Source organism: Galleria mellonella, unplaced genomic scaffold (assembly GCF_026898425.1).
Source record: "Galleria mellonella isolate WM207_F2 unplaced genomic scaffold, CSIRO_AGI_GalMel_v1 utg63, whole genome shotgun sequence".
NCBI lineage: Eukaryota > Metazoa > Arthropoda > Insecta > Lepidoptera > Pyralidae > Galleria > Galleria mellonella.
Genome location: NW_026442130.1, coordinates 8,094,606 through 8,112,734, shown reverse-complemented (window position 1 = coordinate 8,112,734; position 18,129 = coordinate 8,094,606). Strand labels below are relative to the sequence as shown.

Below are 18,129 nucleotides of genomic sequence, written 5' to 3'. Positions count from 1 at the left end.
TATACAATTTTTTTTAATTATCTACATCATACATTTATTATTCCTACATAGGTAGGTAGTATATATATGAGTACAAGTAATTATTTTAGTTTATTTTATAGTAGTTATATTCCGCAGTTTTGCCCGCGTGAATCAGTACATGAAGTTTCCTATGTACTTAGAATATAACCTACCCATATGCCAAATTTCATTTAAATTTATTCTGTAGTTTTCGCGTGAAAGAGTAATAAAAATACATCAATCTATCCATTCTTCTATTGTTAGGAACTTTCGCAGTTATTATATTAATAGGATTATCCTAATCCTTTTTGTAAATTCGGTTTTGGTAAAGTTTATTTATTTTATTTAAAGGAACACCAACAGCGTATTGCAATATAACACACATTAAATACAAACATAAAATCACCTGATGAAGATCGTGTTTATCTTAATATACCTACCTAATTTTTACTTCTCTAACATGTATAGTGTAAATAAACGTAAATTTTACCACGTTGGTGCACGGCACGTAAATTCATTCTCGTAAAGTAACCAGTGTACAGTCGGAAACTACGAGGGGACTGAAAACTATAAATATTATAGCGACTTACCAACCGCTATCCACATTGAGACCACAAGATAGTTTTAGGCTTAGAATTATTTTTAAAGTGGAAGAATATTCTATGCCAGATAATTAGGACACTTAAGGATTTTGCGATTAATTTTTTTTATGGAATTAAATCTTATACTGTTTTAAATGAATACATTGATCTCCTCATTTGAAAATAGAATATGCAAAAGAATAATAATAAGACATAATAGACATACTTGTATAAAATTAATATTATGTTTATGTTGTGTAAAAATTATTCGCTGCATATTACAGAGTGCGAGGATAAACTGTACAACTGCGCTTTGGCTGTACAAGCGCGACTCTGCCATTATAACTACTACATACAGAACTGCTGCAATTCTTGTACTGGACGCTAAATTGTATTAATTATATAAGTATATATGTATATAGGGTAAAATTGAAGTCATTAGTATTTTATTGATAGACTGCTATATACCCCTACACATGGTGTCTGGCTATCAAGTTATTGTGATAGGCTTTCTTTCAACCCTACCTTTGTAAAATGTTTAGTTTCATAATAAAAATTGTTTATTTGCTGAAATATGGATATTACAGGTGAATTTAATTGGTAATAAAGACACTTATTATTAGTGGAAAAAAGAAAAAAAATATCGCATTTTTTAAAGAAATCGCTATTTTAAGGCAGCGAATGTGTTGAATGGTGGTACATATTAGGTGATTACACCTTTATATCCTACCATATATGGCGTACAAATCTATTTTTAATACAAATATTTGTCTAATTATGTTATTAATACAGTCATTACAATTGATTGAATACAATGCCACAATGCAATTTAAATACTCTTGTCTCATGAAAATACAATGCAGTCATTTATCGTTTGTTTAATTTTTGAAACAATTTTACATATATTCGTCTATAATGTAGTGTGCATTGTCAAGTACAAACTTTTTAGTTTTACTTGTAGATGTAATGATTTCAATTTCAACCTATATGTTTTAATAATATACAATTTCATTGTAAATTTATTTATACGCTGTAGAAATATCTTATACAGTTTTGTATAACTTTTATTTCTTTTAAAAAGACATAAACATGTTTTAATAGTGTTGTTATTGTATTACTTTCATTATTCTCTGTATGTTTCATTCTTAGTCACTAATTGGTAATCTGTTTTTATTTAGGTACTATAAGAAAAAAATATGTTATAAAAGTAGCGTTGTTTGGGTGTTTTTGGTTGCTTCATTTCAGATGAGCAGCTGTCTATCACAAAGCTCAGTGATATAGAAATCTTCTAATCTAATCTCTTTGCGTCATCTATGATAATCGTGTGAATTCAACGTAAAATCATTTCCGTGGCGATATAACACAATATTGGCACCGCTAAATCAAGCTAACCCAAGCCAATATACGCTTGGGATTGTGTGTCAAATTCGTATAAATATAGAATATTGCTTATAGTCTACGGTTCACGGATATTTATCTTTTATGACATAAAATTTAAAACATGAAAAAGCATATGGATTTATTGTATTAGATACACCTAATATTATAAAAAATAATAAGTCCTGCCGGATGCAACTTATGATTTTCAGATCTTGAGTAGTGAATCATATAAGTACAATAGTTGTATCTTTTTGAGGAATTTCTTATGATAATTTAAATTAAATACTATTTGAGTTCATAATTATGAATTTTTACTATATACTTATATTGTACATATTTATATACTCATACCGTAGATATGTATATGTTTAAACAAATAAACAGTGTAAGTTAGGAAGGAATAATTTTTTTACATTGTTCTTGTAAACATTTCTTTTCTTTCTTCTTCTTTTTATTCGTTATTATTTATAAAGGAAATAAATATGAATGGAGATACTTACGTAAATTCGTAATAATTTATCGATGAATACGTTTTCATTTGTATACTCATGAGAAAGAATAAGACGCCTAACGTTACCGTCTTATTTAGAACGAGCCGTAGCAAAAACGTGTTTATCGATAAATTGGTTTGTTTAATTTTTTGTCTACGAGAGCGTCTAATAGTGTTGTGACAAAATAATAACGCATTTATAGAAACAAGTCAAAATTATAGATAACTCAGAATATTTATGTATAGATGAGTCTGAATTAAACTGTATACAGTATTATTTATATTATACTGTTTTTATAATAAACAGTTAAATTAATAACAGTAAGTTTAGTTAGTAAGTAATAAAATTAAAAATAATATATTAGTTGTATCACACAGATATGAACGAGAATAGATGAAGCAAGTACCTATACTTACTTGCAATTATGGTTCGAAGTACTTAAGTGAATTTAAGTAACCTAGTGAAAAACGGTGGTTTTGTGTAATTAAAACATCATTCATAAATAACTAGATTAAAAGTCATTTTGTAATGTTTATTTAGTATATGACAAGGACAAACATATTTTAATAGTAATGTTAAACAAGAAAAGCGACAAGTATCATCCGAGCGTATAAGCACTTGAGTGTAGTTTTAGTGAGAGGACGTTTTTGGACGCTAGATCTAGAATCACCTTATAAATCTAAGCAAACAATGTCCCAAAATTGACTAGTATGTGAAGAACCAACTTAATTTAGATAGCGATGCTAACGCTAACAAAAAAGAATAAAAGAAGTAAAACATTACCTAAATAATTATATTGCCATTATTGTTATAAATAGAACATATGTAAACGTTGATTTTGAATTTAATTATTAACAGTTGAAGAATTAAAAGTCAAATTGTTTTAAGAATATTATAATAATGAATAAAATTGAGTAATCAAATTTCTAACCATTGTTTAACTATAAACGAATTTGAACCTTAATTACATCTATAATATCGTTTTCTAATAAAACGATCATTAATTAAATTATTAATTTAATATTATGAAATATGTACACTTCTAATATATATACATGTTTACAACATTATATTTTAATGCCTTATTTTTAAATTTTCTTTTGCAATATAAGCATATCTAATTATTATAGTTAAAGTAACATAATGGTATTATTAAATTACTTAAAGTGTAACTATTTGTATTCAGTGTGATACTTAAGTATATAAGTAATGTAGAACACGGTCATGACTCTAAAATATTAAGTAATTTCAAATGTATTTAAATAACTATGTAATAAAGTTTAGTTAATATAAGGATTAATGTAAATAGATAATGAACAAGTGATAAAGATTTAGAAACATATGTGTTGTTTTAATTTATTTTTCCTTGTAATATGTAATGTATATAACATTATCAGTAATACACACATAATCTTATAAAATATTATAGTATTAAATAGATAACTAGGAATTTTATGTAGTCATATTAATTTGTAGTTCTCTGAAACATATCTTTCCAATATAATATATATTTATGTTACTGTATTTCGCTTGAATTATTCACTTGTCACTGTATATTTTTATTTATGGTGCAATAAAGAATTAAATAAAAAATTAATAAAATCCTATATATTTCATTACAATACGTAGAAAATATAAAATGTTTAAATAGTAAAATAAAACAAATTATATGCAATATACTAAACAATCATATTATGCATCATACATTACAAAGTAAAAAATTTCCGTTCCGAAGTTGGTTACAGAATCATCATCATTAGGTATCATATCAGCCGTTAACTGTTTATTACTGAACATATGCTCCCCCGTAAAGGGCGGTTCTACCAATAGTTGTCACGCTTGGTAGGCAGGTTGGCAACCGTAGTTAGGTTTTAGTGATATTTTAAAAGGGACGTTGCTGCCCATCCCTCAACTATTAAATTACTTTAGTCGCCTCTTACGATACCCATGGGGAAGGAGGAGGTGGGCCATTCTATGGCGGGATTACACGGCGAACAGAATATTCCTACAATATTACTTTTTTTTAACACATATTACTAATATACGTAGGTATATGTAGGTATTCGTAATGTTAATATATATATTGATCTCTGCCTACTCCGCAAGGGACTTGGCCTAAAGATAGATAGATTGTAATGCAACAAAGCTGTGATTGACAATAACCTATATGTTATTGAAATATAGAGGTTTGTCAGTTAAAAGCTTGTTGTTTTTGTTTGAAACCAGTGGACCGTGGCTGAATTTCATTGAAACATATCTCGTTAAGTACTTATAGAAATTAGATAAAAAATAGTACCAAAAGTAAATATAATTTAATTACTGGAGTAATTTGGATGAAATTTAGCATGTGGTAAAATATTATTACGTAATAAGTGGTAATACTTGTATTGACTTTTCATTTGTGTTCATATTCTTACCTACTTTAAAAAGGAAGAGGTTCAGCTGATTGTATTTTTCTTTACTTGTTTTTGTATACTTATAGATATTATGTGACATCATCAATAATTCTGAACTAGTTTTGATAATTCTCTTTTTCAATCGAAGGAATTTATTCAAATGTAATAATGTACATTTATATTTTTGCTTACAGTATTAGAGATTAGATTATATTAGATATAAGAAATATAAAATTAAATTTACTTAAATAATCTACTGAAAAGTGTGATACACGGTGAAATTATAACGCCCACTAATGCAAAAACAGTGAATGCTATACACATATTACTATTTGTTTCTCCTATACTATTCCTAAATATGTCACTCGAGAAACCAAATATAAGACTCAAAAATGCGACAATAAGTGTAACGCTACCAAGGCAAGCGTGACAAGATTTAATAAGTACAGGAAATTTATTTAGTTTTTGAGCGAATACATTGACCAGTCCTCCAATTAGACTTAAAAATGTTAAGATCATTGCGATTAATCCTGAAACAAAATATAATTTATTTAAAATTTATAAAATCAATTTAAGTAGGTGCAAAGGCATTAAAAATTATCGGTAGTAGCCATGATACATTTATCCTAATATAATAAAGAATAGACATTAGAGTGTACGATATACATGGTATTGATCATGTTTACGGGCAATTGTTGTTACTTTTCATTAGCTGGGTTATTAGCTTTTTGCCATTTTAAATTCCATAAAAAATAAGCATAAGTACGTACAAATTTATCGAAACTAAGATACTGTGTAATTAAAGAATGAATGTTTAAATAATGAATAAATATAATTTTAATATCTTGATTAACATCATTTCTTTTTACTTGCATTTTACTTCAAGATTAACATCTTGAAGTAAAATGCAAGTAAAAAGAAAGTACCAGAGGGAGACTGTCCTATTCGTGTATTCGTGTCCTACCGTGAAGCAATTGTGTTTGCATGGCTTTGTTTCGGTTTGAAGGGTGGGATATGGCGTGAATTTACAGGCTACAGAGGGATAACACCTGAAGCCTCAGGAATGTCAATGCATGGGGGGTATCATGGGCGAAACTACATACTCTGTTATGTTCATGGTACTGCTCATGTCTATAGGCGACGGTTACCACTTTCCATCAGGTGGGCTGTTAGCTTGTTTGCCATTCTAAGTTGTATAAAAAAAAGTAAAAATAATTTAACTTACCGAGAATTCCATGAGCACTATTGAAGTTCTTAAATTTGGATATGCTTAAAATGCTGCCAGCAATAGCAAGAACTGATCCTATTACTTGTAGAACAAAATGTATCGTCCTTTTTTTATTTTGATCCAGGGTCTTTAAAAAGCCCGAATAAGGATTTATGGAAGTTAAAGCCAGACTCATTAAAATAATGTACTGAAAAGAAATGTGTGAAATTTATAAATATTTCAAATAATTCTTATTCTTTTACCTACCCTAAATCATTAATTCCTAGGTACAAATAATTTACAATCAACCAATTTAAAAACAATGATCGACTTTACCATTTAGAATATAGAGTTATCAATTTTAGTTAAGTTTATATAGAAATCTGTTAAAATTACGAAATGATTCAGGAATAAAAGTAAGATGTCTTATGAGCACTTCTGAGTATGAATATTAGCCAAAATTACTCAAATACGTGTTTACGTGTCTTAGCATTTTTAAAAGTACCTATCGCCTTAATTAAAAAATCACAACGGTTTGGTATTAGCAAGTTCAAAGTTCAAGAGGGCGAATAGTAAAACAGTAAAATATTTAAAATATATTATATAATTTTTACTTTCTTACTATAATATTAAAAAAACGTGAAAGTTTTTATGTCTGTTATCTCTTGCTTGTAGTACTTTAATGATTTACCTATAAATTTAAAAAAAATCATATACACGTATTATATGAGATAGAAAAGGATATAGGCTACTTTTACGCCAGCTAGCGAACATATTCCTGCCATGTAGACGAAGAAGTAGTTAAAACCTGATCTATATCTATATTAAAGAGGAATGATTTTATTGTTTATTTGTTAGTATTGGATAAATTCAAAAACTATTCAATAGATTTTAAAAACATCTTTCACCTATATATTATTATTATTGAAAATCTATTTACACGTCCGAAGTTGGGCTGAACCACTACTAAAATATATATTAAAGGACTTACCCCTGTAACACATAAATAAATATGTTGCCTCAAAGTAGAAAAAATTCCAGCCTTGGGTACAATATTTGCAAAAAAGAAAGCCCCGATTACCACTGCACCTAGCAACCAATGTGTGATAGCATTAATTATATTTAGGAAGGTTATTATAGAATTTGATGTATTTGTTTCCACAACATGTACAGACTGTACATGTCCAGGAGGGGGCGGCGGAGGCGGTGGTGGTGCAGACATAATTTTTAATTATTTTTTTTTTATTATTTAGTAAAAATTTTCTTGTTAGTCACACACTGTTTGTACGTTGACTGTCGAGTAAATAAAAAATATCTATCAAACTATTATATTAGTGAGCGATAAATTTTATCTGTTGTGAAATCTAATATCTGCTGTAGTACCCACGGCACATTGTTGTACTACGAGATAAGTATTTTGTGGTATAGATAATCTGCTATTGATAATAGACAGGTAATATCCGTGATTTCATCAACCTGGAATTTTTTGTTAATAAATCACTCTTTTTCCTTCTTTGGGAGTTTATGATATATATAAAAAATTACTATAACAAATCATTATCATTATTATAATATTAGTCGTTAAATATCCACTGCTGAAAATAGGCCTCCCCCATTAGGAGGAGTTTTGCCGCTTGTTGTATTAGTCGTTAATTGTCGACTATTGAACGTAGACTCCCCATAAGGGAGGTTTTGCCAGTAGCTGCCACGCTTTCTCTCTACCTTCATCTTTCTATACTTACGTAATTTCTTCATTATAATTATTTTCTATTTTATCCATTGTTTCATGATACTCCAATAAAATCTTCACATACGCACATTAACTATAACATACAGTCCAAAGTATCGTCCATATGTATTTTTTAGTTAGTTACAAGTAATTTTGTAAAATAAAAAACAACGAGTTTTTAAAGCTTTTAATTTTTGTACAATGTTAAGTGCATTATTAGCTAATACATAAATATAATAATTATCAAACTGTTACAATTAGCATTATCTAATATAGATTCAGTTGGCCGCATGAAATCGTTTGGCTTACATTCTTTACAAAACGTTATAATACTTGATGTGATGGTCATTGTTTAACTAATTAATCACATAAATACATAACAGCCAGTAGGCATTTAAATGCACTATTCATAATATATAGTTATATCTATAATAATAATTATATTTACAATTATTTATGATGTAAATAAAACAGTGGATCCTATAGTTAGTGGTTTATATTGGGTGTAACAGAAAGAATAAAAAAAATTCAAAACCCAGTGTAGTATGCGTGAAACTGAACAAACCTTTCATTTGAATAGGGCTACATCGTGTATACAGTAATATTAAAATCTCATTATAGTTACAGGCTATCAATATTTGCTAGTTTATGCAAAATTTATGCAGAAATGAGAAAGAGTTTCTGTTGTTTACAAATTCAACTAGTCATTGCCTGTGGCGGAACCACAGGGGTCTGCGCGATCCTTTAACCTCGTTCCCATGGAAATTTCAATATATCTTTATTTACATAAGTTATTTAAGGAACTCTTGTGTAAAATTACTCTAGAGCCATTTAGATAAATGGCTATATGTGCAATTATAATAAATTCGAGTTGCTCTACAGTTGTGTTAAATACTCGTATGCGATTCGGAAGTGCTTGCTATTTAGCGAAAAAAAGTTAATTTTATTTATATATCTGTAGATTTGCGGTGGATAATTTGTACAATCATTATACAGAAACAGAATTAGCGACATTCAAAAGTTGATTCGTACGATTATAGTAAAGAGGGAAAACAATTATTAGTAGTGGGTACTGACAATCCCATTGCTAGTAATATACCCTATCAGGTTGACCCTCACATGGTTTCCTTGGAAACCATCGTGGTTAATTCTAAATGAATTCATCACGATGGGCTAACTAATCTGTTTTTATCCTCATTTGTGCCTTGCCAGCGTTTGCCGATAGCGCAGGTGGAATTATTATTCCATTTTCACTGAATAATAAAAATCCTTATGTATGTTTACGTTTACACCGTCTAAGGAATAATCAGTGGCCCAACGCCTTTGGCATGTTACGAACGATTACGGGACAGTTCATGATGCATTGATTTATGCAAAATATCCGTTGTTCGGTAGAAAGGAGTTATTTAGACTTTGCTACTACATAAACTTGAAAATTATTTAAATTTTCTTTAATTCTATTCACTATATGTGAATAGAACTAAAAAAGTACTAAAAAAGTAGAAAAAAATTATGGTTCTTTATGCATAGTTCTGTAGAAAATGAATAATGTATATTACAAGATAATATTTATATATTAATAAATAGTTATCGATCAAATTATTATGTTATAAAGATATAAATGTTTTCTAGTGAATTATAAAATATATATAAACCCGTTGCTCAAAATTTTAATTGTGGGATTAGATTCTGTATATATATATATAAATATATATATATATATATATATATATATATATATATATATATATATATAATAATTTGATATAGTTTCAACATTAAAATATGTGACTACATATTTATTATGAACAATATAATTTAAAAAAGTTACAATATATTTTTATTTAAAAAATAAAAAAAAAATACTCCTTGTGATTTAATGAAATAAATATTTAGGTATTGCATTACAATATACAAAATTGTAGCAATTACTTTGTATTATTAGCCAAATAATATTTTATAACACGTTGGATGAGAATTGTCAGTTTTTGCAATATCTAAATTATATATTTGTCATAGCTATATTCGAAATTATACATTTAAATATAGGTACATAATATACACGTAAAATTAATCTCATTCTCTTTAAGTATATTAAAATATTTTTCTCAATGAAAATATAGGCAAGTTACAATTTTTTAATCCCGTTTCAGTGCCAAACTCAAATAACAATATCGTGCTTTACCTATTAACTACGATAAATCTTAATATATTTTCTTGCTAACTACACAATTAATCTTAAGAGTGTTCATACCAGTTCATATCGATGTGGGCCAACATCTGATTTATCTATCCCTTTTCAAAATTAATTTAATTCAGAAATACTGAATATTTGTTCAGTATTTCTCAATAATAATATAAAAAAGTACTCTGATAGTGAACCAAAACGTTAATCTTTTAGTATTATTATTAACATACCACCTGAATTTTTGAAAGTTAAAAAAAGTTTTCGAATTTTTAAAAGTAAAATATTAAATAGTACTCGTAATAATAAATAAGCGCGTGTTCTATAATTAACATTTTAATTTACTATCATAGCAATTTTTAATTACCTAATTATTCCAAAAAAATGAAAATTATATAATTATTATTTATTTTTAATAAATAATAATTAGATAATTTTCACTAACAGATCATACAGATGTTGCCGCATTCGGTATGAAGGTTCTTTAATCGTTCGGCCACGATTTTGGGCTAAGCGGTAAGTGATGAAGGAAGCGAAGCGAGAAGCAATAATAACAAACAATATGAAATATTGATATATAAAAACTCACAATCTCGTACAATAATTATAAAGATAAAAACAGTCCATAATTATAAAAAAGTTATCTAAAGAAAAGGCAGAACATACGTTATATTTTTTTTTTACAAAATTTGTAACATTTCTATGTGTTTGAAGAAGCTCCTTTTCCTGATTCTATATCTTTGGTATTTTTTGTATACTTATCAATAGTATGTAAATGAGAAGCATGTATGTCATAAGTCGCCGCGTTCTGCGTCAAGGTCAGGTCATCGTATATTCCGCGCTAGTTCCCGCGTCACATGGCGCATAGCCCAAAAATCGTGGTCGAGCGGCAAAGGCCAAAGATCATTCCATAACTCGACTAAACACATGGAGATCACAAAACTAAATCTAACTCACAATTATGTAACAGCTTTCCTTTAACTCTAACTTTAGCCAAGCATACAGATCTTGGTACAACATTTAAATCTATTTAAAGTCTCTTATAATATAAATAATGATTGGTATTCAAAGTGATTCAAGTATATAAAAGATTCAACTCCAATAATGTGTATACTATATAAAGATTGCAAAAAATATTACACAAAGTTAGATCGTTTGTTAAAAACATTTATGAGAATACTTTTAGTGGGCAAATGCATTATTAAGTACCTACAGCTTAAATATAAAAAATAAATCTTTATAATTATTATATTATAATTAAATAAGTAAGATTTTTGGTTGTGGTTCTTTTTATTACCACGGACAAGAAAAAAAGATATACTTTCGCCTATTAGACAAAAGAGCAGTAACCATACCGTAATTCGTCTATAAAGGATGCGTGACGTATTTACTCAAAACTGACATTATACCTACTTCAAGGTATGTACGTAGCACGTACGTACTGTCAGGTCGAAAATTTGGGGTAAATAATATCATAATCACAATATGGGAGACGCAATTTGGATGCTTCGCTTGTTGCGTGGCGTGGAGTCCTTCGTGAGGTCCGTGACATCATTATCTCTATGGATTTTTCCACATGTGGGCACGGCCGTAATCTTCTTTCGATTTGCTATGTTACGTATTCTCACTATACGTCCATTTTGTATCACATTACGTATACTCGTAAACACGCAGATTATATTATATTGTCTCCCTTATCTGTGAAAAAAAAAATTGTTAGACGTGGGTGAGACCTAGACGAATCTAAAGTTAGAATGACCGAGTTTTATCTAAGAGTCATGTAGAAATTTCGTGAGACAAGTTATATAAGTAGTAAAGCTAACTTCTGCAGCTTAGCTTGTGGTGGTATCGTGACGTTGAATAAAAGTCTTCAAATCTTACTGGTGAATTCGGAGACTAGTGTGTTCAAATAATATACAAACAAACTCTTCCGATTTATTATTAGATATAGATGATGAGGTAAGAGATATACATATGTAAAGAAGCCTTTGACAGTCGTTTCTCCGAAACGGGCTCGGCATAAAGTTAAATAAACAGTAACTGATAATTATATATATATACATATATAAAGTAAAAGTTAGTAGTGAAATAATTAAAATTACCATTGTTACGTCCGGCCGTGGCAGGACCGGCAGCAGGATTCTGCGTAGTAGGGATAATTGCACAGGCGCGCTTGCGCTACTAGGTCGCACTTTTGCAACTTGTCCATGCATGGACCTGTGTAATTGTTGATAATATTATAGAATAAAATAATAATAATAAAAAAAAAAAACAAAATATAAAGGCGTTTATTAGGTATCATAATAATCAAATATTTTTTTACTACCGTAAATGGGTCCAAAAGAGCAAGAGTATTAATACTATTCTTACTGGAAGGTTATAATAAAAAAATAAAATCTTCTACTTGTAGTATGAGATATTACATAATGTTTTTATTTAGATTTTCCGTCTTTTGTACTTACAATACTTTGTCATATTGCGAATAGTAATACACACTATCTCAACAATTAACATTAAAGTTCTCACCTTGGGAATTATGGCTTTGGTGTCTTGTTACTCGCTGTGGATCTGATACTAAAATAAAATAAAATATACATATAATTACGTCGACTCTAAATAAAAATTGGGATAACGATAGGAACATGACGATGTTGCGTTTTTTTTTTACTTTTAGAATAAGATTTTAGCATTTACAAAATAAATTCTAAAGATTCTGTTAACAGCCTAATAATAAATCTTTCTTAGAATCTTTAAAGTATATTTAAATATATTTTTTAAATTATGTTTAAATACGATATATACAAATCTATTCAACTACCACTCACAATTATATTTATATTATTTCTTACTTATCGGCAGCATTTAATACTAACCAACAGGAGCAGTGTTAATAACAGCAGGGCTGGTGGTACAGCGTGCTGGTACACAGGATCGCTTCGCTGGCGGCCTGCGACCAGCACACTCCGAATCCCTTGCAGCTCCAGTGGCGCCTTCTACACCACCTCGCGCGCACCACACTGTCCGAGATTGCATTCCCGCCTCGCATGGTCCATGGCACTGTAGTATTTCATATTTTAAATTAAGTTCTTAACAAATTATCATACAAAGTATAATAAAAATGACTAATATGTTTATGATTACAATTCCTAATGAGTTGTCAGGGAAATTTATAGACTTACTGTTGTAATATGCGCAAACAAGAGTTGATGTAACCACATATATGACATAGTATTCACAAAAGATTTGGCTGTTAAATTCTATGCAAGTTTTTTACATATTACCATTATATTTATTTATGGTAAGTGAATTAAACATCATGTAGCTCACAGCAATGTAACATTTTAACGAATCCATACTATTGTATACTGGATATATCGATATATACTGCCTATGCAGCTTAGTATATTTTAGTAAAGAATCATGAGATTACTTTATATTTATTTATAATTTATAATAATTTAAATGCAGTTTCCATTATTTATGTTATATTATTATTCATATTGTTAATATCTTCACTTATATAATGACATTTAATAATTTAATTATATTTTAATGTTTATCAAACACAAGGCATGCTGTGGTTGCCTATAAATGTAAAAAGAGTAAGATCTAATCTATCAGTGTATTGTATTAAAATGTTTAGCTGTATCTTATGTTCGTAATCCTATAAATAAATAAATTAATTAATTAGTCACTTTAATATAAAAGTGATAAAAATTATAATATGCAAAATATAAATAATATTTTATTTTAATTATTGGTTATTTCTATAAAAAATTATGGGAAGATTAATTACTAAATATACAAAACATTTTATATTTTTCCTTTGTTACTATTTAAATAGGGAAAATAATGAAGTATAATAGTTATTTTTATAATAGCGATATACCTCACTCCAATCGCTCAAGTACCATGAAGGCTGGCAGGCCTCACCGCAAGCCCTCTCAGTCTCTGGGCGAGGTCCTCTACACGAGGAGTCTCGTAGCCTCCTCCCATTGCCTCCTATACAAATAACACCTCGCACTTGGCGGCCGTCGCATTCCGCTGAACATGCAGACCATGCACCTGATACAAAAGATTTGTCATAGTTATACAAGGTTAATATCGAATTTACGTACCTATATTTAGCCGAACATATTTGAATTGAAGAAGTAAAATTAGAAGTAAAACTATTGTAGTTTAAAAACATTATTAATGATATAAAAACAAATGTTAAAAGTATCTATCTATTTAGTTTAATGACTAGTTGTCTAGTTTGATTGAATTATTATTTATCATCGTAAGAATTTAAATAAAATTAGGAAACTATTGTGATACAAATTTCAAACAAAACAAAAGATTTTTAGTTTCTTTAGTGTCGCAAGCATTTTTGTAGGCTTCCATAGGTTACAGTAACTGTTTACCATCAGACAGGCTATATACTTGTTTACTACCTCTGTGGTATTAAAAAAAACTGTAAGTTGCATGTAAAAGAAATATATGTATTATCCTCTGTATGTTGTAATTTTCCTATCAAAAGATACTTATACAAATGTATTCTATTGTTTTCTTTTTAACTGTTCAAGTCAAAATAATGTTGTAAAAATTTACTGGTGAACCACTGTGCGTCACAGTGTTTCCTCGGTGAACAAGCCTGTGTGGAAACCGGAGCACTGTGGGCAGCACATCCAGCTGGATCAGCGCAACGCACCCCGCGGGACTGCACCCCACCACCGACGCACCAGCCCACACACTGGAAAAAACTCTCTTACTGTAGCATGGTAACAAATACGAAGATATTAGTAAAGTAGCAAAATTAAGGATAAAAATTGATTAAATATTAAGTTAGTCGATGGCTTTACCTACGTAAATTAGGTTATGGTTTATCTGTACACCAAATGTCATTCAAAGCCAAATGGCTGTACATAAATATGTAATTAAAATATCACATTTATAAATTTTATGGAATTTTCTTTTTAATATTAGAAATTATTATGTATTAAAATACATACCTCGGACCATTCTGTATATAACCATCCACCAGCGGCACTGAAGTTATAATTTGTAGATAAAGAAGGAGTGATATCGTTTTCTGAAACGTTATTATCAAGAGAAATAACAGGTCCATCTCGGAACGTGTCTGTGCGATCTTTCGGTCGTACGTTGCGTCGAGCATCAAGTCTTGGTGTTCCGGATTTCACAGCAGTGCCGTCGCAGTTTGGAATGTCACACGGCTCGCTACTAGGAGGCATCGGCAGGGGACATTTTTGGTCGCTTATCTAAAAAGTAAAAAAAATTGTGGTATTGGTCTGTACTCGTTTTTATATCTATACTAATAGAAAGGAAAGTGGAAAAGCTTATCTCTACCGCTAATCTCTAGAACTATTAGTCGGATTTGAAAAATTCTTTTTATATTTGATAACTTATTTCTTTAGGAAAATCTATTTAATATCACAATATGGCCATGGGCGAATTTGTGGGATACAGCTAGTGCGATATACATACGTATGTAGATATGTACAATGTTACAACTAACCTTAATGATTCCTCTAGCATGGTCTTGAACACATCCAACGATTCTTGTTCGTATAGCTGGACCACAAACAGGGCAAGCTCCCCAAGCAGCCGCTCTCCATCTTGGAGGACACGGTGCATTTCCACAGCTATGTCTACGGGACGGTGGCGGTGTACCATTACAATACACTCTGGCCACTTCTCTATCACCCTTTTCTGTTAATTCGACGCACTTAAATTTGCCTATTTGATGTCCACCTCCGCAGCTCCTCGAACATGGTGTATAAGTTAATATCTTCCAAACAAATTTTCTTTCACCGATAACATTGCTATCGATTTGAGATTTACTTTCTAATGTTTTAAAATCTGGATGCTTCATTAGAGAAGTTCCAGATTTCGATTCATTATCTCGTCTAAGAGGATCGGAGTTATGATGTCGATGATGTCTTTGCATTTGATGATGTGGTACTTCATTACTTGCTGTCGGTATATCATTACTTTCATCAGATGCTGAATCAGTTAGAAATTCGTATTTTATGTTTGCACTCGATCGCGTGTAGAGTACCTAAAATTAATGCACAATTTTGAGTATAGAAATGTAATTATTATTAGAAATCAGTAATTGTTTCTCATTGATATCTTACTCTGATCTCGATGGGATGATGAATAGGTCCCGATGTGAATATATTATCGAGTCCACCTGTGCGGGTGTAGATGAATCGGGCGCCTGCTGCGTCGTAAGTTCCTGGCGCGCTTACAGCGAAATCCCCATTTACAATGTACGAGCCATTCGTTACTTTTAACGCTAAAAATATTGAGATTAGGTAAATTGCTTATCTTAGTATATTGTGTTAATTGATAGAATGCCGCAAAGGTATATACTACGTCATACAAATAATTAACGGGCAATTGGAAAGAGGACTCCTCTCACTTAACGCGCTCTCTCAATTTGCAGCGTAGGCGACTCTATTGAAGAGATGCGCTGTCAGCTGTGTAATTTCAATTCAACGTCGACCTTTTGCTCTGGCAAGTATTTGTGTCAGTATTGACAAGTTTCTATCAAGTATTCGATTAATTAATGTTACTCAAACATTTTTTTAGAAGTAGAAGAAGAGCAGCGTATTACATTTAACAAACAAGGACGCGGTTTATTAAATGAAAATCGTTGATTATACGAGTTGTATGACATGAACAGAGTATCTTAACATATTTAAGACTCAGAAAACTATAGCACTATTTGACACTCTTCACTGAGGTCTAATTTATTGTTCCACACATGTCAGTGGTAGAATTAGTTTTTTAATGCAATGTTCAATGTCAAAAGTCTTAATGCATATACAATGATGCTTTACAGTGTAAATGAAATAATCATATTTATTTATTAATTAACTAACACAAAATTAGTAATTGTAGTTGGTTGTACTCTGCAGATATAATGATAACAAAGAATTGAAACTACAGTTAATTAATACGAGCACTTATGGGTTTCCAGTGAATACCAACCGATGTAGTTCTCATTGGGCAGTATCTCTGAGACGTTGAGGCGGCAGGCGCCGCGTGGTACCGTCGTCACGTATGTGTATCCGAGTGGCAACTTAGGGCGAGTGAAAAGACCAGAAACTAGCCGCCGGCCGCACCGGACATCTCGAGTAGCTGCCGATGCTAGCACGCTTTCACGACCGACTACCTGTGAACAATAGTCAAGGAGATAAGCAAGATACTTTCGTAACTCCTATGGGGAGAGGCTCGTGTTCAGAAGTGGAGATGAAAAGATAGTCTTAATAAATTGTGATATAAAAAGCTAAAGTGTCAACATCTTTAAGTTTGAAATCTTCATTTCTGGCAATACAATAATATGGTAGTAACAGTGAAGTGTTTTTACCGTTTCGAATATAACACTAAGAGAGAAGGTATATTAGGATGTATTTGAGAGAAGTGTCAGCAATAATTTATAAATAAATAATAATTAATCCTGCATAATAATACACGTATAACAATATTAATAATAATGATAATATCAAATTTAAAAAAATTAGTCTTGGCTACTCCAATACAATCCACATTGAGCTTTGAGCCATTTTGCATTATTCTATACGCGTGAAAGTACCTGTATAATATAAGCTATATATCATGTTTCAAAATTATTTGTATTGTTTATTGTTGATTACCTTAAAACTAATTTAATAAGCAATAAATTTTTATACTTTAAATACAATAAAATAAAATCTTTAAGCAGAATTGTTTTATCTATAGCCTTCCTATTATTTCGCGCAAATTATAAAAAAAAACAACGCAATTTAATGGCAGCAACGAACGTGTGACATCTGTGGACATCTATAGGTTACGATAATCCTATTTACCATCAGACGGGGCGTATGCTTGTTCGCCACCATAGTAGTAGTATAAAAACATCCCTGATTCCGGAGTTCTGTCCTGTAAGAATTATATTTAAGCAGTTCAGGGATTTGATATAGAAAAAAGAATTCCCAAAGTTACATTTTTATATAAATTATTCTGTAAGTAAAATATATCGTCATAGTCGTAGAATACTGACGGATCTGACAAAGATTACATATATAGATCCGTCAGTATTCTACGACTATGACGATATATAATATAGCAGGCAATGTTTTATACTTTGATGTAAAATGTCCAAAAATACTAAAA

General features: G+C 30.2%; 3 protein-coding genes across 3 annotated transcripts in view; 1 reads left to right on the top strand and 2 right to left on the bottom strand.

Annotated features, from left to right (window-relative positions):
• LOC113521634 (thrombospondin type-1 domain-containing protein 4-like) overlaps positions 1 to 3,223 on the top strand; it is a 52,035-nt gene extending 48,812 nt beyond the window's left edge. Inside the window, exon 17 of the mRNA XM_052899811.1 lies at positions 866 to 3,223. Coding sequence (XP_052755771.1) covers positions 866 to 969 — 104 coding nt within the window. The 3' untranslated portion in view covers positions 970 to 3,223. The remainder of the gene's footprint in view (positions 1 to 865) is intronic.
• LOC113521906 (uncharacterized) lies at positions 2,971 to 7,366 on the bottom strand. Its single transcript, XM_026907568.3, has 3 exons — positions 7,047 to 7,366; positions 6,074 to 6,263; positions 2,971 to 5,378 (listed from the first exon to the last, which is right to left on the bottom strand). The coding sequence occupies exons 1-3, from the start codon at positions 7,275 to 7,277 to the stop codon at positions 5,089 to 5,091; spliced, it is 711 nt and encodes a 236-aa protein (XP_026763369.2). The 5' UTR covers positions 7,278 to 7,366; the 3' UTR covers positions 2,971 to 5,088.
• A 591-nt stretch (positions 7,367 to 7,957) lies between these two features.
• LOC113521818 (thrombospondin type-1 domain-containing protein 4-like) overlaps positions 7,958 to 18,129 on the bottom strand; it is a 147,913-nt gene continuing 137,741 nt past the window's right edge. Inside the window, exons 8-17 of the mRNA XM_026907471.3 lie at positions 16,966 to 17,149; positions 16,107 to 16,267; positions 15,485 to 16,027; positions 14,961 to 15,227; positions 14,560 to 14,701; positions 13,859 to 14,034; positions 12,843 to 13,026; positions 12,496 to 12,543; positions 12,072 to 12,186; positions 7,958 to 11,667 (exon numbers count right to left, since the gene is read on the bottom strand). Coding sequence (XP_026763272.2) covers positions 12,077 to 12,186; positions 12,496 to 12,543; positions 12,843 to 13,026; positions 13,859 to 14,034; positions 14,560 to 14,701; positions 14,961 to 15,227; positions 15,485 to 16,027; positions 16,107 to 16,267; positions 16,966 to 17,149 — 1,815 coding nt within the window. The 3' untranslated portion in view covers positions 7,958 to 11,667; positions 12,072 to 12,076. The remainder of the gene's footprint in view (positions 11,668 to 12,071; positions 12,187 to 12,495; positions 12,544 to 12,842; positions 13,027 to 13,858; positions 14,035 to 14,559; positions 14,702 to 14,960; positions 15,228 to 15,484; positions 16,028 to 16,106; positions 16,268 to 16,965; positions 17,150 to 18,129) is intronic.